A 25449-nucleotide genomic window follows, 5' to 3' on the forward strand; every position below is an offset into this window, starting at 1 on the left:
TTATAAAATATTAAAAAATTTATTTGATTTTATATATAAATTTCATCTATATTATTATTTATAACCAAATAATTACGACATCGTCACAGACGGGTGAATGACTATAAATGATGAATATAAAATTATAATAACACATGCTAATTAATAACGAACAAAATAATGTATGAATATATGAAGAAGTTTATAATTACATAAATAAAATATATAATGATAAAATATTAAAAAAATATGCCCCTTAATGCAACAAAGAAGCCAGTTACCTCAATTGTGCAGGCACCACGACAATTGGACAAAGGAGATCTAGAGAAGCTTATCCCTCTTGAATGTGTGACAAACTATGAGAAACTTTACCAATCTCAGGATAAGCAGATCCAAGCTACAGATTCCCTTTTTATTAAGGAAAAAGATGGTACTGTAAAAACCATCTTCAGAAAAACTGAAGAAACTTCATCTTCCTCTCTGTCCATCTTTCAAGCATCAATGATACAACCTAAACCTGAAAAATCCAGACTGATTCCAAAGGTATTCTACAGTTCTCTATGTTCACACAGGAAGCCCAGATACGATGATCAGGACCCGGATGATGCATCAAAAGTAAAGACTCCTTTACCTATTTACGAAGAGGCACTAGAGATCTTACAAAAAGAGAGACCACCTTCCAACAAAGTTTCTCCCCCATCCTGTCGCGCATATACACTATTAACCTCTCTTATTTTAAAAGAAATCATCATAGATTTATTTAATTTTAATTTATTTTATATTTACTAATTTTTTTAATTACTTAATTTTAAGAAATAAAAAAAATATATTAATTTACTCTAAATAGGTTAAATTTAAATAATTTAAACTAATATAGGAATTCTTAACTTATTTTGATAATTGTCCAGTTAACAAAATCAAAATATAAATAAAAAAATAGTTATCAGAAGAAAAAATAAATAAATCGAAAAGTCCAAAATCAAATAAAAAAAAAAGAGAGTAAAAGTTAGGCTCGAAAATGCGGCAACCAGTGAATTTAAATAACACGTGTGATATTATTTATTTCTCTAAAATATTGTCGTTTGGACGCTGGACCATATAGTTACATGGCCGGGGTCCATGCTATAATTTGGCGCCTTTATCCCTTTCCTTTTCTTGAGTGACTAAAAACTTCCTCTTGCACCTTCTAGCATGTCTTGTATGACTTGACTTAGCTTTGATGAAGTACATGCTTCCCATCAGACCACCAAAATAAATTAAAAAAAGAAAAACAAAGGAAGAGCCTTGAATGAAGTACAGGCAAAGACTTAAATTCATGAGTACCTCACTCATGCCCAAGCTCCCAGATACAACCATTGCCTTCAGCTTTGTGTGTCATGTTATTTTACGTGTAATGTAATCATGAAGAGAGTAATTAAACGAAAATCATGAGTTTTTATTGACACTGAATCATCAGTGAATGAAAGTTATTATTGAACAACCATATAATTTATAAGTTCCTCTGCATATAGATTAATGGCCTAACATGATACCTCCTTCAGTTGTCTTTGATGCTAACAAACCAAAATGCCTCTATACAAGAAGAGAGCTAAAAAAAGTTGGGGGAAAAAGAAAATGCAGTGTATATATAATGGGGGAAAACAAGAAGCAGCAGAAACCCGCTAGTGACGCTTCATTTCACGAAATATATTTGCCACCTTTGGAGATAATCTTGGAAGGAATTTAAATAGCTGTAACAGAAACACAATAAGCAAAGGATTGGCGACTATGATAGAGGAAAAGAACACTACACTAGGCAATAAAGAATTATGTAGTGGCTAGTACTGATATAAATTGCCAATTTAAGGTTATCCGCAAAGTGCATCATTTCTTTAGGTTACATTATTTGACTAGCAGCATAAACCGATTCTACTGAACCTCATTGCATAATCTTAGCAAGAACACAATTTCCAAGAAATACATGGCAGAACACATAAACCAACATATTAATATGAGATTGACATGTCTAAATGATGCTTGCTATACATGCTGTATCTCCCCTTCTGCAAAATAAGATCATATGTGTTTACATAAATATTTTAGGATATAATTATTCAAAGACTTATTTGCATTTTTAGCTTTTACACTGAGCTATTTTTGGAAGTTTTATTTAGATCAGAGAGGAAAAGATACACCTTAAACCACAGTGGCAGGTCCCACAATTTAGTCTTACCTGAGAGGGCCGCCCCATAGACAAAGGAAAATAGTTTATGACTATGCTACCCTTGTATTCTACAGCTGTTTTGCATGCACTTCCAATCACACAAGGCATCTTGGTATTTGTTGACACAATTTAGTCTTAGCTTATAGTACTTTTTGACACAGATTTAGATCCAGGCTGCCAGTGGTACTTGAACTGCAAATATTGTTCTGTCTTATGTTCATTTTCCGTAACTGCCCTTAACTAATTTTTATGCACACCTAGCTTGCATAATTTTTATGCACACCAAGCTTACACGGGAAAAGATTCATTAGAACTTAGTTAAACAATCACTGCAAAGTAGTTAGCCTTGGGAGGACACATGGACACAGACACATTAAATGGATTCAGAATTCAATCATTTCATTAATATCTTCATGCATCGCCGTTCCTGTGCTTAAATTATTAACTTTAAATGTAGCGATTAAAAGATAATGTCATTGCTGGAATCTGGAGTCATAGGTTTAGCCAATTTTCAGTGAGCTACATGTTTCCAGTTCACACACAGATAACAGACAGACAAACAAGATATGCTGTTACAAATTGATATTTTAGTTAGAATGTGTTAAATAAAACAAAAGCTTTTCCCCCTAGATTAATGTTGGAATGTGAGATTTAGTTGAAATTTGTTAAGATATTTATGGTTTATTTAAAAGGAGTGGAACTCCTTGTTTTAAGGAAACAAGTTAAAGAGTCAAAAGTATGGTGAACCATACTTGTTAGGTAACCTTCTGTTTTTGTATTTGCCATGTTATGTTTCTTAAATGTTCATTTTCTTCTTCTTCACAAATCCAACAGTGGTATCAGAGCTCCAACGATCTTTTAGGGGCCTGTTTACATTTAAAAAGAAAAAGTTTCTGTATTTTTGAAATCATTTTGTCCAAATGCAGCTGCTCCATCAAAGAAAACAAAGGGAAAGTTGTTCTAAAGCTTCAGTGAAGCAGCAAGATACAAAAATAAAATATGAGTAAAAAAGAAAATAGAGCATAGAGCATACCCAAAGCTTCACGCATGCATCAATAACAACTGGAACCAGGCAGATGAAAATAGTAATAGCAGCCTTATCAATGTCAAGGCCGTAGTGTTCAACAAGTATCTCCAACAATGTCTGCCAACCAGATTCAGAATGATACCTGCAGGTATGCGATTTGCCATGGAACAATAAGCATTATAAAACCAAGAGAGTGAAAATTCTTAATATAAGATGGACAAAGAGAAAGAGAGAACAGATACTAATAAGAAAAATTACTAATTATACACACTTGTAGATTTCATCTGCTGCAAGAGCATGGGAGGAAGAGAACTATTATGCATAGGAGCCTTTTTAAATGGAAACTGGGAAAAAAATCGAATGCAAAAGTACATGAAATTACAGCCTCCACATTCAGTGCCATGTATAACATTAGGCCATTCAACTTTTTAAAACAGTTTCTATCATAGCCAATTTTGAGTTTTATTTCATTCTTGGTAATCAATAATCTACAATATGTATCAGTAACAGCACTAAACTTCTTTTTTCCCTTTTTAAAATAAGTCCATCATGGCTTGATTTTATTAGATTTTCCACCAAAATTTTGACAAGATGGCCAAGTAAAATATGTTTAATCCAGTTCTACAGTTAAAGATATTTTATAAAACTTTCTTGCTTATTTAGTATTGGAAATTTGGAGATCCCAAGGCTCCTAAGAATTATCTCATTCTAAATGAAGTTTAATGTGAATATTTGATGGTATTCTTTTCTCATTCTTTCCTTATTTTTATGATTCTGTTTTCAGGATTCATTTTCCTCTCCTACGATTCTTTCTTTTCTGTATATAAACATTCTTTTATGTACATTGAAGATCAACAAAAAGGATTTTTGGTGTTCTCATGGTACAAAGCCTTGTGTTTCTTAAGTCTATTACTAAAACATCCTAGTTCAGTTCTCGATCGAGCCTTCTTTATTGATCACAAAATCCTTCTGTGCTCCCTTTTTTCTCTCTGTAGTTTTTGGCCTTTGGTCCCTATAAAATGTCAGAAATTCCAGTGCCCCAGCATCTTCAGTGGTTCCCTTCCACTAATCCTCCTAAGAACTGCAGAGTATGAGACGCAGCCTATTGCTTGGATGGTAAAAATTATCTTCCATGGTCACAAATAGTAAACATTAGGATTCAATTCTAAGTCTAGTGCTCCTCATGTTTAGGTTGCAAGGTTCAAGCTAGGAATGGTATACCAGCAGAGACCTCCAGTGCTGCCCCCCCCCCCCCCCCCCCCTTGTCACACCGTGGAGCTCAAATCCAAAAAATTTTGCCGAGAGTGCTAGAGTAATGCGGAATTCTCCGGAACACTCTGGAGTAGTGTAGAATTCTCTAGAATACTCTAGAATTCTCTAGAAAGGTGTAGAACCTTCTAGAACACTCTAAAATAATCTAGAACTTTCTAGAACAATCTAGGAGGATGTAGATACTTCTAGAATATTCTAGAAGGGTGTAGATACTTCTAGAACTACTTCTAGAACATTCTATAAGGGAGGGGACAATTCTTGTATATACTAGAATACTCTAGAATATTCTAGACACATGTAGGCTATTCTAGAATATTCTAGACTTGTATGGATGCAAGTAGTATTCTAGGACATTCTTTTAAGGAGGTGGGATGGTGGCCATCCATGCCTATAAATACCACCTCCATGCTTCATTTGTAAGATAGATAGAGAAGGAAGGATGTATAGAGAGAATATACAAGCCTACCTTTCCAAAACTCTTGTGCTCTCTTTGTTGCACTTTCTTAAGCTTACTTCCGCTGGTGTAATTGCTGCTATTTTGCCGAGTTTGGCATCCGAGGGAAGGCTGACTAGCAATCTTGACTTTGGGGGAATCAAGTGAGCTAGGCCGCACGTGGGCAAAGTTTGGGGATAAAACAAAACTCACGTGACACCCTTCCGCACCTGTCCTGCTATATGCTCCCTTACAGCACTCCTCTAGAGTCACTGGTCCTCCTTACCAATACGGATTTCCATCACTTAAGACAGGTACCTCTACTTCTGCCCTCTCTGCCACTATATCTTCTACTTCTATTCCTGCTAGTTACACAGGCAGTCAAAAAATGGCTTCTCCTAGGCATCTACATATGGCTACAATTCAAAGAATAATGCAGTATGTCCATGGAAATGGCACAGCTTCACGAGGACTTTTTTATCCTGCTTTTACCTTACTTGATCTTGTGGCATACAATGGTGCTGATTATGCTGGGAGTAAGGACACTAAGTGTTCTACTACAGATAATGTATGTTTCTTGGACTGGCTCTTATTTCCTAGAAAAGCAAGAAATAAGACCGTGTATCTAAGTCCTCTATTGAGTCCAAATATAGAGCTATGTGTCACGTGAGTTTTGTTTTATCTACAAACTCTGCCCACGTGCGGCCTAGCTCACTTGATTCATACGATGTCAAGATTGCTAGTAAGCCTTACCACGAATGCCAAACTCGGCAAGATGGCAGCAATTACACCAACGCAAGTATTCCTAAGAGAAAGGCACAAAGAGAGCACAAGAGTTTGGAAATGTAAGCTTGTATTGCTTTGTTCTCAACCTTAACCCTTTTTATGTACAAATGAGGAATGGAGGGGGGGTACTTATAGGCATGGATGGCTACCATTCCCACATCCTTAAAAGAATGTTCTAGAATGCTACCTATGTCCATACATGTCTAGAATATTCTACAGTAGTCTACATGTGTCTATAAAATTCTGGAGTAGTCTAGTATATACAAGAAGTACCTCCACCTTTCTAGAGTATTCTAGAAGGGTTTACACCATTCTAGAGTGTTCTAGAGAGTTCTACACTATTCTAGAGTGTTCTAGAGAATTCCGTACTACTTTAGCACTCTCGGCAAAAAATTTTGGATTTGAGCTCCACGGTGTGACGTTCTCCCCCACCTAATCGGGCAACGGCCCTGTTGCCTTCTCCTCGTAAGCTTTGATTTGCTCCTCGAATTGCCACAAGTCGCGAATAGACTCCCAACTTGCCTCACTTTTGGGAAGTCCCTTCCACTTGACAAGAAACTCGGTCATTGGGGGTTGATTGGATTGTGGCACCTTACAATGGGAGATGACATAGTCCACCTCTTTATCATATTGAGCCCGCACATTCAAAGGAGCTCTTTTCGACCTACCTCGGATTGGGTCATCGAGATCCTCCCTATAAGGCTTTAGCATGCTCACATGAAAAACAGGATGGATCTTGATGCCTTGTGGAAGTTCCACCTTGTACGCTACCTTGCCCACACGTTTAATAATGGGGAAAGGTCCATCGTATCTTCTTTTGAGACCCCAATGAAGTCCATCGGCTTTGCCATGAAAATATAGCTTGACAAGTACCTTGGCCCCTTCCTCGAACTCTATTGGTCTTCTCTTCTTGTCCGCCCACTTCTTCATTCTTTTGGACGCCTTCTCCAAGTAGGCTCGAGCAACATCAGCTTGCCCATTCCATTCCTTCACAAGCTTGAAGGCGGGTGGACTTCGACTTGACTAGTCCATGGCAAGAGTGCTTGGTCTGTAAGGTTGTTGACCCATGACTATCTCGAATGGACTCTTGCCCGTAGATTTACTTCTTTGCAAATTATAAGAGAATTGGGCAATGTCAAGCAACTTAGCCCAATCTCGTTGGTTGGCACTCACGTAGTGCCTTAAATACAGCTCCAAGAGAGCATTGATCCTTTTGGTTTGCCCATCGGTTTGGGGGTGCAAGCTTGTAGAGAACCTGAGGTCGGTGCCTAGTAGCTTGAACAATTCCGTCCAAAAACGACCCGTGAAGCGAGCATCTCTATCACTCACTATTGATTTTGGTACACCCCGATACTTCACCACATGCTTCATAAAAAGATGGGCTGCTTCTTCGGCGGTGACAGCTTTTGGAGCGGGAATGAACATGCCATATTTTGAGAATCGATCCACCACCACGGAGATCTATGCACATCCTTCGGATAAAGGAAGTCCCACGATAAAATCCATGGAAACACTTTCCCATGGTCTCTCGGGAATAGAAAGTGGCTCTAGCAAACCACTTGGGGCTTATTGCTCAATCTTGTCTTGTTGGCACACAAGACAAGTCCTTACGCAGGCTTCCATATCTTCCCTCATACGAGGCCAATAGTAGGCATTCTCCACAAGTGCCATTGTTCGTTGTATACCTGGATGACCCGCCCACTTGCTATCATGGCACTCTTTAATGATCTCCTTCCTCAGATTGTCATAGAGCGGCACGTATAGTCTCCTCCTTTTGGTGTAAAGCAAGTCCCCTTCTAGCCAAAATCTCTAAGTCTTGCCTTCTCGAATAAGAGCCATGAAGTTCTTGGCCATGGAATCATGTTTTAGTCCTTCTTTGATGCGCTCCACCAGGTTGCACGTAGGGCGGCTTATATCGGCAAGCTCCCCATTTCTGCTTAGTGTATTGGCAACAAGGTTGGCTTTACCCAGCTTATACTCCTTGACATAGTCAAATTTCGCAAGGAAGTCTTGCCACTTAGCTTGCTTCGGAGAGAGCTTCTTTTGTGTTTGAAAGCAGCTAGTGGCAACGTTGCCGGTCTTGACAACAAACTTACTTCCAAGCAAGTAGTGCCTCCACGTACGCAAGCAATGCACTATGGCGATCATCTCCTTTTCTTGCACCATATAATTCTTTTCGGTGTCGTTGAGCTTTCTACTCTCGATAGCTATTGGATGCCCCTCTTGCATAAGTACTCCACCAATAGTAAAGTCAGAAGCATCTGTGTTGATCTCGAATGCCTTTGTGTGGTCAGAAGTGCTAAGACCAGCTCCTCCATGATGGTCTTTTTTAGCCCTTCAAAGGCTTGTTGGCACTTCGTAGACCAATCCCACGCAAGCCCCTTCTTTAGCAGATCCATCAAAGGAGTGGCAATGGATGAATAGCCCTTAATGAACCTTCGATAATAGTTCACCAAACCAAGGAAGGATCTCAACTCGGTAACCTTGGTTGGCGGCTCCCAATCTTGGATGGCCTTCACCTTTGAACTATCCATCCTTAGCCTTCCATTGCCAATGATATGCTCAAGGAATGCCACCTCTCGTTGGGCAAAGGAGCATGTCTCTTTTTTGACGTAGAGCTCATTATCGCGCAAGGCTTTGAACACTAGCCTTAGATGCTCTACGTGCTCCTCCAAGGTGTTGCTATATATAACAATATCGTCGAGATAAACAACAACGAATCGATCAAGGTAAAGAGCAAATACTTTGTTTATAAGAGTACAAAATGTGGCCGGTGCATTTGTGAGGCCAAAGGGCATTGTAAGGAACTCGTAGGATCCATTTCTCATCACGCATGCCGTTTTTGGCTCATGTCCTTCAGAGATGCGCACCTGATAGTACCCAGACTGCAAATCCAACTTGGTAAACCACTTAGAACTACTAAGTTGATCGAAGATGTCGGCAATGTGAGGAATGGGGTACTTATTCTTGACGTTGATCTTGTTTAGCGCACGATAGTCAATGCACAACCGAAGAGAACCATCATACTTCTTTTGAAACAAGACTGGTGCACCATATAGAGCTTTGGATGGCCTAATGTAGCCTGCATCAAGTAGCTCCTTAAGTTGCCTCAGTTCCTCTAGCTCCGGAGGCGCCATAGGATAGGGTGCAAAGGCGGGTGGCTTGGCTCCCGATTCTAACTCAATTTCATGGTCCACCTCTCGTCGTGGAGGAAGCTTCTTTAGCAACTCGGGCGGCATAACATCTTTGAACTCGTCGAGCACGCCTTGCATAAGGCTTGGAAGTTTGGCACCATCATCATTGGGACCTTCTTCCACCTTGAGGGTTGCTAGGAAAGTTAGCTCCTTTCTTTTTACCCCTTTGGAGAGTTGTATGGCCGATACCATCATATCTTAGCTTAACTCCCTCTTTATCGGCACCACACAAGATTGGTCATTCTCCATTATGCACATGGTGTTAGCGTAAGGAACTAAGAATGCCTTCACCATGTCAAGGAAGTCTATGCCAAGATAGAAACGTTGATCATCAATAGGAGAAATGGTGATATCGACCTTACCTTGCCATTGGCCTATACGAATCTTGGTCCCTCTCGCTATGCCAATGATGGGTAGCCTCTTAGCATTTACACCCTTGATATAGCCCTTCCCCTTTTCATAAGGCAGTCCTATACGGCCACCTCCTTCGCCATGTACACTGTGTCGGCCTCGGTATCTACCACAGCTTGGATGCTTTTGCCTCCGATATTAGTCTCCACGTACATTCGACCATGGGGCTTTTGTTCCACTTTAGCTTGGATGGCATTAAGGAGTCAAAGGGAAGCAATTCTTCGTTCTTCTTCTTGCTTCTCCTCGTCGGTGATTACTAAGACTCCAAGCTTCCCACGCTTTGGATACTCGTAAGCACGATGAGGTCCATCGCAAATGAAGCAAGCAAGCTTTTTCGGAGAAGAACCACCCTGGTCTTCCTTCTTCCACTTGTATTTGTCTTTGTACGAAGCCTTGCCATCCTTGGTAGAAGATCTTCCTCTATCTCCTCCACCTTTGTCACTTCCTTCGTACTTCTTTACCTTTGGTTTAAACAAGTCCTTCTTCTTCAACTCTATTAAGGACTCGGCGATCGCCATCGCGATGGCAAGGTCTTGCACACCTCGCCTTTCCAGCTCCAATTAAGCCCACCGAGACAAACCATTGATAAAGGCATGGAATGCTTCTGTTTTCCCTAAGTCGGGAATTTCCAACATCAATTCGGAGAATTCTTTCACATATTTCCGAATGTAGCCATCTTTATATTGGAGTCATCAAAGCTTTGACCTGGCCTCCTTCTCGGCTTTATCGGGATAGAATTGCTTCTTAAGCTCCCGCACAAAATTGTCCCATGTATCAATGGTGCAAAGACCCTTTTTCACATCCTCGCACTTGCATCTCCACCACACGGTAGCAACATCATTTAAATAGAGAGATACGAACTTTACCTTAGTAGCTTCATCCACTATGCCCACCGCATCAAAGTATCTCTCCAAGTTCCATAAGTTGTCGATCTCCCTCGCACTCCTAGCCCCACCATAGGCTTTTGGTTTAGGAGCATCGAATTTGTGCACCGTTGTGACTTGCGCTACCCCACTATTTGCTAATGCGGCCTTGCACAAGTTAAGCTCCACCTCGAGCTTATCGACATTCTTCATGCATTGGGCAAGCAACTTCTTAAGAGCCTCATTGTCCCTCGCTAAACTGTCGGCGAGAACGTTTAAAGCGCTTTGCATCTCCCCACGAAGCTCCCTATCGTCCTCCTTGGACTCTAGCTTCTCGATGCAAAGGTCCATGTCTTCAATTTTATCCCCCCAATCAGACATGGTAGTCTCCACCTTGACTAGCCTCTCTTCCATCGCGCCAATCACGTCGCGGGACTTATCCCTACGGCCCTTTCCGCTATCCTTTCCTCCTTCCCTTGGAGCGGGAGGAATGGTAGAAGTGGATTGCTCACCAACTTTGGCCATAATCTCGTGCAAGAATTCCCAAAGAACTCAACCGCGCTCTGATACCAACTGTCACGTGAGTTTTGTTTTATCCGTAAACTTCGCCCACGTGCGGCCTAGCTCACTTGATTCACTCGATGTCAAGATTGCTAGTAAGCCTTCCCACAAATGCCAAACTCGGCAAGATGGTAGCAATTACGCCAACGCAAGTATGCCTAAGAGAAAGGCACAAAGGGAGCACAAGAGTTTGGAAATGTAAGCTTGTATTGCTTTGTTCTTAACCTTAACCCTTTTTATGTACAAATGAGGAACGGAGGGGGGTATTTATAGGCATGAATGGCTACCATTCCCACCTCCTTAAAAGAATGTTCTAGAATACTACCTATATCCATACATGTCTAGAATATTCTAGAGTAGTCTACATGTGTCTATAATATTATGGAGTAGTCTAGTATATACAAGAAGTACCTACACCTTTCTAGAGTATTCTAGAAGGGTTTACACCATTCTAGAGAGTTCTACACTATTCTAGAGTGTTCTAGAGAATTTCGCTACCATTCACACCTCCTTAAAAGAATATTCTAGAATGCTACCTATGTCCATACATGTCTAGAATATTCTAGAGTAGTCTACATATGTCTAGAATATTCTAGAGTAGTCTAGTATATACAAGAAGTACCTACACCTTTCTAGAGTATTCTAGAAGGGTCTACACCATTCTAGAGTGTTCTAGAAGTGTCCACACCATTACAGAGTGTTCTAGAGAGTTCTACACTATTCTAGAGTGTTCTAGAGAATTCCGCACTACTCTAGCACTCTCAGCAAAAAAATTTGGATTTGAGCTCCACGGTGTGACATATGTCCCAAGCTTGTGCTGAGATGCATTGGCCCCATGGGCTATTGGCTGAGCATGGTGTTTGACCATGCTATCCTACTCCTCTTCATATAGTGTGATTCACATTTATGCCAATACCATCTTCCATGAATACACTAAACACATCCAGGTGATTGCCACTTCATCTGTGAGGCCCAAGTTATTTCTCTTCCCCGTGTTCTAGCAATCTTTAAATGGCAGATAATTTCACCAAGGCTCTCACACCACATTTGACATAATTTTCTTACCAACAAATTGATGCTTCTAGATAAACCGCATCAGTTTGAAGGGGGATGTCAATAGAAAACCATAAATAATGACGGGTCAACAACTAAATTACTTTTGAAGAAATACTTGTAATTGATTTGTTAATCTAGGTTGTATACACTCTCACAGGAAGGAGATTTAGCTTGCCATATATAGCTCCCTAGGATCATTTCATGTAATTAGCATGTACAACTTTATTTTCCTTGTATAGTTGGTAGTCTTGCCTATATAATGATAGACCTCAGAAGAGAAGACAATTCGAAACATTCTGTTAAATGGCCTTATTTGAAAAATTGACAATGGTTTGATGAAACAAAAAACAAGTTCAGTATCTAATGATACAAATTGAAGTTCACTGTCCATGATGAAGTTTAGTGATAAACTCAATGATCATGAGTGAAATAAATATGACAATTAAAACAAATATATTAATGCAATCACAAGTAAAGAGCAGGTGGTATTACCCTAAAAAAATGTCTGTAATAAGGATAATCAGAAAGGCCTTCCCAGTGTCTGAAACATTATTTACTATCTTATATCCAGTAAATTTCAGCAAAGCTACCTGCAAAAATTGAATCAAGGGGAACGTTAACAGTCAATAAACCAACACTCAAATACAGGACCAAGATAAATATAATTCTTCCTTAAGTACCTAAGCAGAAAACGTAGGTGCTTATCTAACTATAAGTCAAAACATATTCACCGGCTACATAGAGTATCTTGCATTAAGCCCCTGACAACTAACAACAACTTAACACATTGCATATGGACAAAGACAACAAAGTAGGTCCATTTTTTAACAAAAAGCTAATAATCAATTTCTTATAGCATTGAAGATAGATGAGATGAAGAAAGTGTACAGAGTCACAAAAAGTTGGAAGTTTCATTATTGATACAGTATAAATATAACAACCAACAATCTTATGCCATCTAGGCTGGCAACTATTCAAATAGATTCCTGACAAGATTATAGTAATTACACTCCAATCCAACTAGAAAAGTAAGTAAAGGCATGGACTGTAATTTTAGTTATTGTTCGAGTTCATTTATCAATTGATACGTTACGATTTGGAGCATCTCAATATGATATTTAATTGTGACATCCTTTTAGCATTATTTCTAGTGATATCTTCAATGTATCAAAATTTATCTCGATAAATGTCAATATATCTTAATGTAAATCTATATATTTCAATATTAAGTATATTTATTGCAAACAAATTGAATATTTCATGAGTAAAACACATGAGAATGAAACGTTCAACAATTAAAATATATATGAAACTTTTTAAAATATGTCATATTCAAATATCGATAGATATATTGATAAAAATTGAAGATATAGATATTGACTAAAAACTTGGTATAAAATAGAAATGTTTACATGATATATTTCTGCCACTTTTACTCACCACATGTTAAATAATACATTAAAATACAATAACTTTAATATACTTGGGAAATATAAATCTTATGAAATAACATAAGATTCTAAATACGCTCATTCATACAAATAAATACTATAGACCACTAAAAACAATAATATTGAATATAGAGTAATAGCTAGCATATCATTTGTTAATTTTCATGGTCCGAAAATGCTTAAAAATTTAAGTCTATATCAATATATTTATATTTTTAGGACATCGAATACAAAGTCATAACTTGGTTTGATGATGGATGATCATGTTAATCCTTCAATATATCTAGATCATGAAAATCCATTAAGTTCCTTTAACTTAACAGATACTAGAAAAGGTTCACATGCCTCTCTTAACTGCCATTTTCACCTTTAACTAGAGACCCACCAAGCCATACCAGAGGTATATAAGCTTAGTTCTGTTGGTCGTGATTGTCCCAAGATGAGCAGAAACAACTTATATAAAAATGAAAAGCAAAACAAATGGCTTCGAAAGCATTTTGAGAATAAAAATAGTAGGATGGTAGCCATCCATTTGCACATGCATAATAGGAACTGTAAAACAAAGTTTTGCTTGCTTTTGGTTCTTTATGTGAATAGGAAAAGGTTTTATACTCCCTCTGGTTTATCCTTTCCCAAAAGAGTGCTTGGGTTGTAAATTTGAGAAATTTTTTCCCTAAACAAGAGGTATGTATTTAGTGGGACAATCTTGATTTTGGGGATTATTAGCAGGAGAATCTGTGACTAATCTGGTGGTCCATGATTTTATTTTATCGGAATTATACAACTTGTCAGTCTTTGACAAATCAGCATGTTTGGCGTTTACTATTGAGAAAAGAATCAGATTAATTTTGTTAATTACAAGCATTTAAGATTATTTTACAGTAAGACTTGACCTGTTTGGAAAAAAATTTCATACTGCTTTGTGCAATAGCATTTCAAAGAATACCTATTTTCAAAAAATACAGTTATGACCTCATTGCCCAACAAAGACCTACTGTGCTCCTTTTATGGTTCAGGTTTTATTATCAAGTTCAATCTACTCCAGTTACTAATGATGATATCCTTTCATATTGAAGTGATTATCCAAGCTTTTTTCTTGCATCTGCTTCTGCTCGTTTTAATTGCTAGATGATTAGGATGATGACAACCATGACAAGGATAGTGATGAGAATGAGCTTTGACCGTTATATAAAATACATTTATAGAGACATCATGCAGAAAGAGTAATATGTAACTCACTTTATTCTGATTGAAGTATAAAAGGACGAATAATGAGATCCCAAATATCATATCCGACCATATGTTCGCAAATGCTCGACGGTTTTCTAATCTCCACTCATCTCGTAGCTCTAACCTGGTGAAGTAAATAAACAAAAGCTAATAAGAGTAGCTCCACATATATTTACACGGAAAACTTCATCAAGGTGTTTGTATTGGTGAAAAACAAATATATACATAGATATACATAGCATATGTAACTGTGTTTCTGACAAAATCAATACCTGAAATTTGATATGAAACTTGCAATTTTTTCAAGTATATGTACAAACTCTTATCTGATGAACACAGTTTCACCTTGTTTACATATTTTTATTTATTTATTTATTTTCAGTTGAATGGAAGGGGAAAGATAACAGCGGCATGCTTCACATGTAAATATGGGGACATGATGGGAATAATCATAGAAAGGATATAACACGGGTACTATCTGAACAAAAAGAAAGCTACATTTGAGAACAGTTCACTTTTTGGTTCCTGTTCTTTCAAAGAATTACAATTTATAATCCTGAGAAAAGAGATAGTTCACCAGTTTGCAACAGTCAATCATTTCTCCCCACATGCAAAAGGAGCAGAGCTAAGTAAACTGAAAATAGTTTCTTATATATTCTTCCAAATGTGTACTACTAACATAAATCTTATTTCCTAAAATCACAAAATTTCAACTATTATCAGGAAGGGCAATTGGCATTTCCCTCGTTTTATGTTAAACATTAATGGTTTAAGAGAAGATGTAGTGTGTTGCCACAAAAGCAACCTCAGCATCATTACACGAATACATACGAGACAGATGGATCTACTGACTACTTTCTTTGCATAGAAGAAGCAAAGTTGTGGTTATTTAAATTACTTAAACTATTTTTAACTATTTCAAAATTTCAATAAAGATAACAAGTGGAGATCAGATGGAATAGAAGCCATAGCATTGGAAGAACTACTTGTAGAGGTTATGATGTTCATTTTCTCTGTCCAGATATCTATTAAAGCCATATTTGCAAATAATAAACAGTCTACAACCATCTATCTAGCAAACAGTTAAGAAAGGAGTCGACTTTATCAGCAGTCATGGGATCATTATTTACAGCAGCAGTTTGCAGATTAAATTAGATGTATATGAGTAAAGTGTTGCAAATAGGCTTCTGGACATTATGCAGATAAAGCCATACAACAATGTTTCATATACATCTAAGGTAAGCTTAGCTTACATTACAAAGTTTGTTTCTTATGCATGGTGAAAATTTTTCCTCACATTTCAACTGCGTTCATAAAAATGTTATTCAAAATATTTTCTAATCTACAGGTCAATATGTAAAAAGTTGAATATACAACTATAGAAACTCATGCTACATAAAGATTACAAGGAATAGCCAAGCATATATTTAACAAGACTGTCTTTTTACGTCTTTGCATGCTAATGCATTTTTTCTTGGTCAAGTTATTATATATGCAATGAGAAACCTTATGCCAAAATTCTTTTGAGGTAACTATGTGCACTTTAAGATAGTGAAGTGACCCTTGTTGGTCAATATAGCTTTACTATTGGGAGGAATTTGTATGGTTATCTGAAAAACCAATTAACTGGTTATTTATATTTTAAGATAATTTTTAGTGCAAGAAGAAGCAAATGGTTAATGTAGATGAGTGAAATGCAGAGAGGACGATATCTATACGGCACAGTGGAAACCTGCAGACGGAAGCTAGAGAAAATGTTTAGGTATCTCCAGTGTGAAAAGCTAGAATAGACCTAACAAGAATATAACTAGTCAGAATGAATGTTAGCCTGTGGCAAAGAAATGATCAGTAAACATAACATGTCTATTTAGTCTGAAGCTAACTGTGCAGCAATGATATTTTGCATAACACTTATATAACACAAGAAAACATTTGGGTTATGGAAAAGTGAAATTGTGCATGAACTGAATGAAGATGATTGAAGAAATCAACTCCAAGGGAAGGTGTTAAAGCGTGAGGTTGGAGTAAGGTAGTTTTCACTTAGAGAAAACAAGATATAAAAATGAAACTGAAAGGCATGATTTTTGTTGTTATTTTATTTTATTTTATTTACTGTCTAAAGTATAAAATAACTACTAAAAGGGGGAGCAGTCCAACCATGACTAAAAATGCAAAGATTGTAATGATCTTATTGGTATTTAAGTATACAAACTTCAAATTTGATGAAACCCCAGACAATCTATAATGTTTTCCTTGGAAATTTGGTAATCTTCCAACCAATGCCAACTCAGCGTGTTTTCTTTCTCTTTTCTTACCCAATTCTAACAGCAAACATCAATCGGAATTCTCTCAAAAAGGATATCTCATTCTAAAGCAGGAATAATTTGACATCACATGCCTAACAACAACAGCAAGAGTCTAGATGCTGGTTAGTCTGCATAATGTTTAGCCAGCTTTAGCAATGAACATATTATTAAAGACCGTTAGTCCATTAATTAAATGTGGTGAACAGATTTGCTAATCCATGATAATGAGTATACATCAGTCATAATATGTAAATCCTTACTAATGTAGAATCACAATCCAGTAAAGGCAATGTTAAAGCATTTTGAGAAGAATCAGCTAGCACCTTCAAGTGAGTTTATTTCAATCCGTGATATCTGCCTTGGTTCTTTCCAATACATTCATCCTAAATTTTAAGCTATTACTGGTGACAATTTCATGCTCAGAATACAGATTTTGAATCTCTTAGCGACCACTTCAACAGTCTACCTAATACTGCAGGAGGTGTAGAAAATAGGAGAGTAGTAATGCACAGAAGATCAATCATACATAGAATCAATGGAGTAGTCAGAAAAATAGTAGCGACTTTTACAATATCCTCAGGGTCAAATGTCTGACAATTGAACACTACTGCTCGTTCTTTAGTAGGTTTAACTTACATTTTACATTATCTATGAAGCAGGATTGCCTATCATATAATGTTATTTATTTGTACACCTATTCTATCAAATAAATGATTAATTGATGTACAAGGTAGCACAAAAAGGAAAAAATAAAGTTGCAAAAGAAGCACATAACAGTGTTGCTCTTACGCTTTATGCCGTAGCTCCCACCAGACCTCCTCATCAGAAAGAGGTGGAGATTTACCAATCTCTACTTCAAGCCGCAATCTAGCTTGCTCTGTCTTTAGTTCCTTAACCATTTCAAGCTTCTGATCTTTTCTTACATCAAGCATCTGCGCAGCAAGTGGTACAGTCTTCACGTACCTGTTCATAGGATGGTGAAAAAAGTTCATAACTTCAAGTGAGCTCAGTAACAGTCGAAGAAATAACTAACTGTCAAGCAGTTATGCTCGCTGTAGCTGAAATAAATAAATAAGAGTAGATTACTAGAATCCCTCGAGGTTAATGTCAATACACTAGTCGACCCCTTGGTTTTCAATAATACAATATGACATCCATTAGACTTTAGTTTATCAGTTAATACACCCTGCTGTTAAAATTTGCTGTTAGATGGCATAGAAAATTATGAAGTATCCCTCTTTCAGATCTTGTACTACTTCTTTTATGTTTATGTCTATGTGACAGCTTGGCCTCTCCATCTCTCTCTCTCTCTTTCTCTTTCTGTTCCTGTGTTTGCTTCACTGTCACTCTCCCTAGTCTCCATCCATAACACAACATCTTATAAGAGTCACAAGAAACCAAAAGAAAAAAGAATAGTTCTATATAGAAACACATAATAACAAAGCAACTTCAACTAAGGAAAAAATATTTCCTCGGCGGTTCCTTTGCCAAAAAATTTCATTAACAATCATTTCCAAACTCAAATGGAAAGTAATTCAAGAAATAGTCAATTTCAAGGCTAAACCCATCTTTTAACTCTCTTGATATTGTTGTTATTGATGTTGTGCTTTTTGTTGTTCATGAAACATAGTCAGTTTATGCTACAACCCAATTACTCAATTCCAATTGCAACCTATTTCTTGTTTTTTACCATTAAGGTCTATGAGCTTCTGAAGCTTGAATAGCAGAAATTTCAAGGCTAAACCCATCTTTTAACTCTCTTGATATGGTTGTTATTGATGTTGTGCTTGTTGTTGTTCATGAACATACCATAGTCAGTTGATGCTACGACCCAATTACTCAATTCCATTTGCAACCTATTTCTGGTTTTGTACCATTTAAGGTCTACAAGCTTCCGAAGCTTGAATAGCAGGAGGTTTGATTGTGAGGTATGCGTATAATGCACAAAACGATGAAATGACAGAGAAAGTTGAGAGACAAAGGAGAGATGGATGACGGTGGAAGTAGTATTTATAAGGTAAGCAATAAATCTACCAAATCAGAGTCTCAAACTAAGAAAAAGATGTAGATATTTCAAAATGAGAAAAAAGAACTGGGAAAATATTAAATTAGTTATTTATTGTTACTGCAGGATCAATTTTGGAACAATAAACCCATTTAAAATAATGAAACAGTGTTTATTAACAAAAGGATGTTTTAATTTCTAAACCAAAATATAATAAGAGCCATAATGTATTATTGAAAACCAGAGGGTCAACAAGTGTGTCACCATTAACTTCGAGGGTTTTTTAATTTACTCAATAAATAATCAATCAATAGCGTTCCTCAAATCACATACAATGATAATACAACATTTCATTTATATTGTGCAACTCCTTCAGTATTGTGGATGAACTTTGTACTTAAGGATACAAACAATAATAATTGTGCATTTGTAATTATAAATGTTTGAAAAAGGATAAAAGACTTTTCCTTGAAAGATAATACCATTCTAGGTTTAATTTGAACCCACATTCAGAATTGGGGTGGTCTCCCTTTTGGAATTTAAAAATGTAGAACGAGGAAGCTGAAAGGAGACCTCTACCGTGATTGCAAGAGAATAACCTTTAGTGAACTTTATTCAATCTTTACTTATCTAAAGGCGGATGCTATTATATGATAAAAAAATTACATATTTAGAGCATCTCCAATGCACTCTTTAGATATGTTTAAACTTTTTATTTTAAAGAGTCGTATCATAAAATAACCCTCCAACACACTCTTTATTCTTTAAATATAAAATAGAGAGTCAACTTGGCTCTCTACATATGGAGAGTCAAACTTCACTCTCTACTCTATATTTAGTAAATACACGATAAATTTCTATGCATTTGATTTAATTGATATTTGTAATTCTTGTTTTCCTATCGGTAAATGTTAAAATGTAAAGCAAAGATAAATTCAAACTATTAATGTTTATAGAAATAAAAGCAAGATAAAGAATAAAATATAACGAGTCTATTGGACTTAAATAAATGATTTACTTTTAATATTTGAATATTCCTTAAGATGCTCTTTATTATAGAAATTATGTTCTTTAGAATAAAGAGCACCATTGGGGATGCTCTTACAGGGTGCTCCATTATAGGGTCTTGGTTGGTCTCAGATTTTTTTACTGAAAAAGGAAATGACTGTCCCCTTCCTCTCTTTATAATGGTATTAGTGAAAAGCTAAAATTTAGCTTTCAGCACAAGCATTATTTTAAACATATCAGATAGAGATCAACAAACCTATTAGTTATATAACTGCAATGGACACTAAAGAGACAAGAGATTCCACTTCAGGAAGAACCATTTAGTCCTAATCATTACCTGTCCAGAAAGGGCATGAGAACATAGTCATGAACAGCAAAATCCAGTGCCCAAGGAATCAATATCAATACTGCGAGAAATTTAGCCTGTAAAAAGGATGAATATGTCTAGGGTGTAAAGTCATGTATTGATAAAAACAAATGTGGATCAGAAAGCATTTATTCAAAGTACCAAACGAAAATCAGGTTTGTTGACAGAGTACAGATTAAAAGAACTAGAATAAAAAGAAATTCTATAGTTGCAAGGTCTTATGAAATAAGGCATCTAAGATTATAGGCCCATCATATAAAGCTGCTAGTTAGTTTTGCTACTAACAAGGCATGTGATATTAGCAAAGGTTCAACAGAAGTCATATTTAACAACAACCCAGGTATTCTTCATTGTCCATTATATTTCCTGTTTCCTTTTTTTCCTTTTCTTTTTTCTTTTGGTTTTCTATTATAAGCAGTTTGATTACCATAAACTTCAATCAATCAATGTTCTCAACTTTTAGTTAAGTAAAACAAAATGTATCTAATTCTACTGCATATATAACCAAATCCCAATGGTATGTTGTATTGAAATCCTCTGCTTTCAAATTATATGCAATTTTTTAAATTCCGCTGCAGCAAAATACAAGTTCAATCAAAGGAGGGTTGGAAAATACAAGCTCACATTACATAGAATGTAATAGAACAAAATGGAACAAACCAAGTAGAACAGTGAACTACATTCCATTCGATTTCAGACCATCCTTTCCACTACACATTCTCTAAGCACATTATTGTCGAATATTGAACAATCAACATTTTAAGTACTGTTAGAATTGTTAAATTCTTTATCAGCATGAAATCCTGACAGTATATTATTTGAATTACAGAATTGGATCTACTCATCCTGCACATTCAGTTGGATCAGAAATAATGCAATACTAAGTAAAACCAATGTTGCTGCTAAAACCATTGCATTGAAGAGAGAATTTTAGTTTTAGTTTCTTAGAAGGTTATCACAGAGGTGTGCATATGCATGTAATGAAATACAGATGAAAACACCAAAAGCTTTATAGGCCCAAGTGCCAATTCTGATCACTAAAATGATTGCATATAAACACATCATAACCATTGACAATAAAAGGCAGGATGGCAGAAAAGCACACTAACTCAAAGCTATAGCTAAATGCATACCGAATTCAAGGAGGCATATTGGAAAATTCGGTCTTCATAAAGCAAATCCTCCTCTTCCCCACCAAGAACCAAATCTCTAACAGACTCAACAAACCCTTTCTCTGGAACCAAGTCACTAGGATCTGACCCCACATCGTCTGCTGAGCCACCGATTGCACCATTGCCACCACCATCCAAATCTTGACTCCACCAAGAACCGTTCACATTATTATTATGAGAATCATCCACAATCCAGTCCTCCCACCTCCTACTCTCCTCATTCAACATGTCTTCTTGTGCTTCCCTCAACTCCACGATGGCCTCAGCTCTCCTCTTCCATGCTTCAAATTTCTCCTCTTCAGACAAAATTTCAACACTTGAACTACTCTCTGAAAACTCAGTCTCAGTCTCAAGCATATCATCATCTTTTAAACCAAGCCAGTTGCCATCATCATCAAAAAAGAACCTTTGCCACCAACTTCTTTTCCTATTCTTCTTCTTCTTCTTCTTTGCATTTGGAACTAACTCACAAAATCCCCTCCTTCTACTAAACTGAATTAAAAAATTGGAGCAAGTAGAAGTAGAACTAGAAATAGAATTCCTATATGGGTTTTGGTCAATAAAGACTAAACTTGGTAAAACCATTGAAGTGCTCATTAAGAATAACATGTACTGAAGCCTGCATTTTCTGGCTTCTCAAAGCAATAACAGTAACAGAAGACTACAAATTGCACTAAACGGACCACTAAGCTGCTTACTAACAACATAGAAAGGCATTATATCACTAAAGCTTATTGACCAAATTGATCATCAAAAAGCCAAAATCATAACAAAAGAAGACATGGGAACTGCTCAAAGACTGACGAAACCAACTAACCCTTTAACACAGAGAAAAGACAGAAGCTTAAAGGAAAGAGGATAACGGTTTTGGGATAGAGAGGATTCTAATACACATTTTCTTCCAAATTACATGATTATCCTTCTGGAGTGGGCTTTCCGCCCATGAAGGGCTAACCAAACCCGTACTCGTCGTGCCCCGTGGATCACCGCTTTTGGATTTAAGTAGAAATGGCAGCCGGAGGGCAAATTATAATACCGATATTTTATCAAATTTATGATTTTTTTTTTTTAATGTGTTAAAATATAAAAATTTGATTTTTTAAATTATTTTCTAAAATTACGGTTTATTTAATTTGTTTTTAGTTATAATTTGAATAAAATAATTGAAAAGTAATAAATAACAATTGAAAAATAATAGAAAAATATTTAAAAAATAACACCAGAAATTAAAAAAAAAAACTAGAAGATAGTATTTTTTTGACATTTGTATTTAATTTTTTATACATAAAATTATTGTCTTGATATGTATATTTAATTTTGACACAGGGGACTCAAACTTATGTATAATTTTAATTTTTTTATTAATTTATTAATTAATAAGTTATATTTCTAATTAAACACTCATTCTAATCTTAAGAAATAATATATTAATAATAAATTAGTTTTCTAATTAGATAATGATTAGTCTTCTAATTAGATAATGATTATTCTAAAAAATAGCATATTAATTATATTTTAATATCACATTAACTAATAAATAAATTTTTTGATTAGATAATGATTTCAATTATAAAAGATACTATTTTTAAATATTAATTAATTATTATAATAATTTTTAATTTTAAAAATAGTAATATCAATTATATTGATATTATTAATTTACATAATATTAGAATTAATAAATAAATATTTTAATAATAATTTTTATATTAATGCACTAATAATATTTTTTAAAAATTAAGAACATTTAAAAATAGTTAAATTTACTATTATTTTTTAAAATATTATAAATCAATATTAAATATTAAAAAATTTATTAAGTTGTATCTATAGACTTGATTTCATAATCGAAATAATAATAATAACGATTGTGCAACATACGGGTAAACTATTAGTTTTTTATTGATTTTAAAGTATTTGTAAATATTTTTCAATTATATAATGAACTCAAGTATGTAATGTATTATATTTCTAAGTCCAAAACGCATGAGTTTAATGAACAATCATACATGTATGTATTTTGACTCTTAATAAAAATTGGATTTTAGAAAGAGAAAAAGCATATTAACTAATAGCTGATTTAGTCTCAATAAGCTGTTGATTTTATCACATCCATTTCATAATTTTTTTTTTATCAATTGATAGCTAATTTAAATTTTTTTATTTATTTGAACAATAATATCCTTATTAAAACATATCAATAGTAACTTACTTTAAGTTGATCTCATATAATTAATTTTTTATAATTTATGATAAATAATTATTATTTTAAGATAATAATTAATAGTTAAATAATCATGATGTTTCTAATTATGACATTTAAAATTATAATTTTTAAATTAATGAAATTTAAATTTTAGTACCTACTTTAGAACAATTTTTGTAAATATTTTTAATAATAAAAACAATTGAGTTAGACAAAATTAATTATAATATTTTTAATTATTATAAGCTATTTTTTGTTAATTCGTATCATTAAAAATATTATCATAAAACAAAATATATCTAAAAAATAAATTATACTATTGATGGTCATTTACTATACTAACAACAAGTGCTAATAAAATTTTACTAAACAGTTTAATTTATCACGTACTAGTGATAGGTCCAATATATATAGTTATTTATGATATTTTAAAGCTTTAATGATATGTTTTCTATATATAATATGGTGGAAATATATATTTTTACTTCACTTTAGCTTAATTGTCCAATTGCAGATAATATTAGCCAAAGACGGATATATGAAAACCAGAATTAAAGGCCCGTCGAATGCTATTTCCACAGGTCTGGCCAAATAATATAAAGCCTAAAGGGGGATTAATTAGTCTTTTATAATTATGGACTATCATTAGTTATTTACTTAAGTTATGATAGTTAAGAATTGTTGAGGATAACTCTTATAAGTCTTGTATTTAGAGGAGGACTCTTCTCTATATATCTCTGCATACCTAGTTCTGAAAGAGGAGGGAGGTCTCTCCTATCTGCTCTCTGTTATATCTCTCATATGTATTTAGCCATCATTCTTCTTTCTGCAATTTTTTCTATAGTTCATATTCAATAAACATTTTAGTATTAATTTTTATTGTTCTTTTAAGATCTAAGAAGCTTTCATGAAGAGGAGAATGAGGACTAATCATCTTCATACCTTGAGAAACTTTTGGATCTAGAGGGAGCTTTAATTTTCAGTCTTTTTTATGTTTTTCTATTTAATACCATGATCATTGAGTTAAATATATTAGACTAGTTTTCATAAGTGTTTATTTTAGCCTTTTTACTTATGTATGAGCCTTGTTATTTATTTATTTATTTGATGAATGATTTCTTTACCTTCATATCTTTATTAGTTTCAATTATTATTGTTAGTTGACTATCATATCAATTTAATAATAGTAGTTGTTATGAAAATATTTAGGTTGAATATATTAGAAACGCCATCTTTGCTTCAATCTATGTTGGTAGAAGAAACTTTAGTTGTATTATTAATTTGAGTAATTAAAAGAAAATACACATGGGGCAATTACTTAAAATACATTTTGTGAACTGCTTTTTTTACGCTCAACGCTAGGTAAGCTATGCTCATTCATCCATACCATTTATAAGGGCGGAGGGTGGTTTTTAGTAGGCATAGGCTGGATCATAAAGTATCACCATTTCATTCATTAAATCTATGCTTAAAGTAAAACAAAAGAATTATTAAGCTAGGCTAAATATTGTCTTTAGCATATAGTTTTAAATCATAAGCATTTGCATTGCATTGCATATTTATTTATTGTTTGGTTAATTTACTTTATGAATATTATTCTCTCAAAATACTAGTTTAGAGTGTTTAGATTTACTTTTATTGTTTTATGTTGATAATTAGTCTTTATAATAAGTGGTCTCATAGTTCCTTGAGATATCAACTTCAAAGCGTTTTACCATTTTTACTATAAGAACGATTTGTGTACTTACAAGTACTAACTTAAACACATCAAGTTTTTGGCATAATTGTCGGGAAACTGTGTCTAACTTTTACTATACTGATTGATTGTCAAAATTGTCTTGTGTTTGTTTATTTGTTTTGTGCTTTATATTTTGTTTATGTGTTTTTAATTTATTTTTAAATTTCATTTTTTAGTTTTT

The 25449-nt window shown here is 34.9% G+C and overlaps 1 protein-coding gene across 3 annotated transcripts; it reads right to left on the bottom strand.

The window, feature by feature from the left end:
• Positions 1 to 1393: 1393 nt before the first annotated feature.
• Positions 1394 to 22308, bottom strand: LOC8287223 (chloroplast envelope membrane protein). Of its 3 annotated transcripts, none has more exons than XM_015726124.3 (7): positions 21286 to 22305; positions 20123 to 20208; positions 17562 to 17735; positions 14476 to 14590; positions 12278 to 12375; positions 3216 to 3351; positions 1394 to 1709 (listed from the first exon to the last, which is right to left on the bottom strand). In XM_015726124.3, exons 1-7 carry the CDS (start codon positions 21931 to 21933, stop codon positions 1641 to 1643), a joined length of 1326 nt encoding a protein of 441 aa, XP_015581610.1. In that variant the 5' UTR covers positions 21934 to 22305; the 3' UTR covers positions 1394 to 1640. The 3 variants fall into 3 exon arrangements, with proteins under 3 accessions (XP_015581610.1, XP_048226786.1, XP_025015117.1); XM_048370829.1 differs by lacking the exon at positions 1394 to 1709 and adding an exon at positions 1786 to 2021 and having other exon boundaries at positions 21286 to 22308; XM_025159349.2 differs by lacking the exon at positions 1394 to 1709 and adding an exon at positions 2042 to 3108 and having other exon boundaries at positions 21286 to 22308.
• Positions 22309 to 25449: the final 3141 nt, after the last annotated feature.

Source organism: Ricinus communis, chromosome 2 (assembly GCF_019578655.1).
Source record: "Ricinus communis isolate WT05 ecotype wild-type chromosome 2, ASM1957865v1, whole genome shotgun sequence".
Taxonomy (NCBI): Eukaryota; Viridiplantae; Streptophyta; class Magnoliopsida; order Malpighiales; family Euphorbiaceae; genus Ricinus; species Ricinus communis.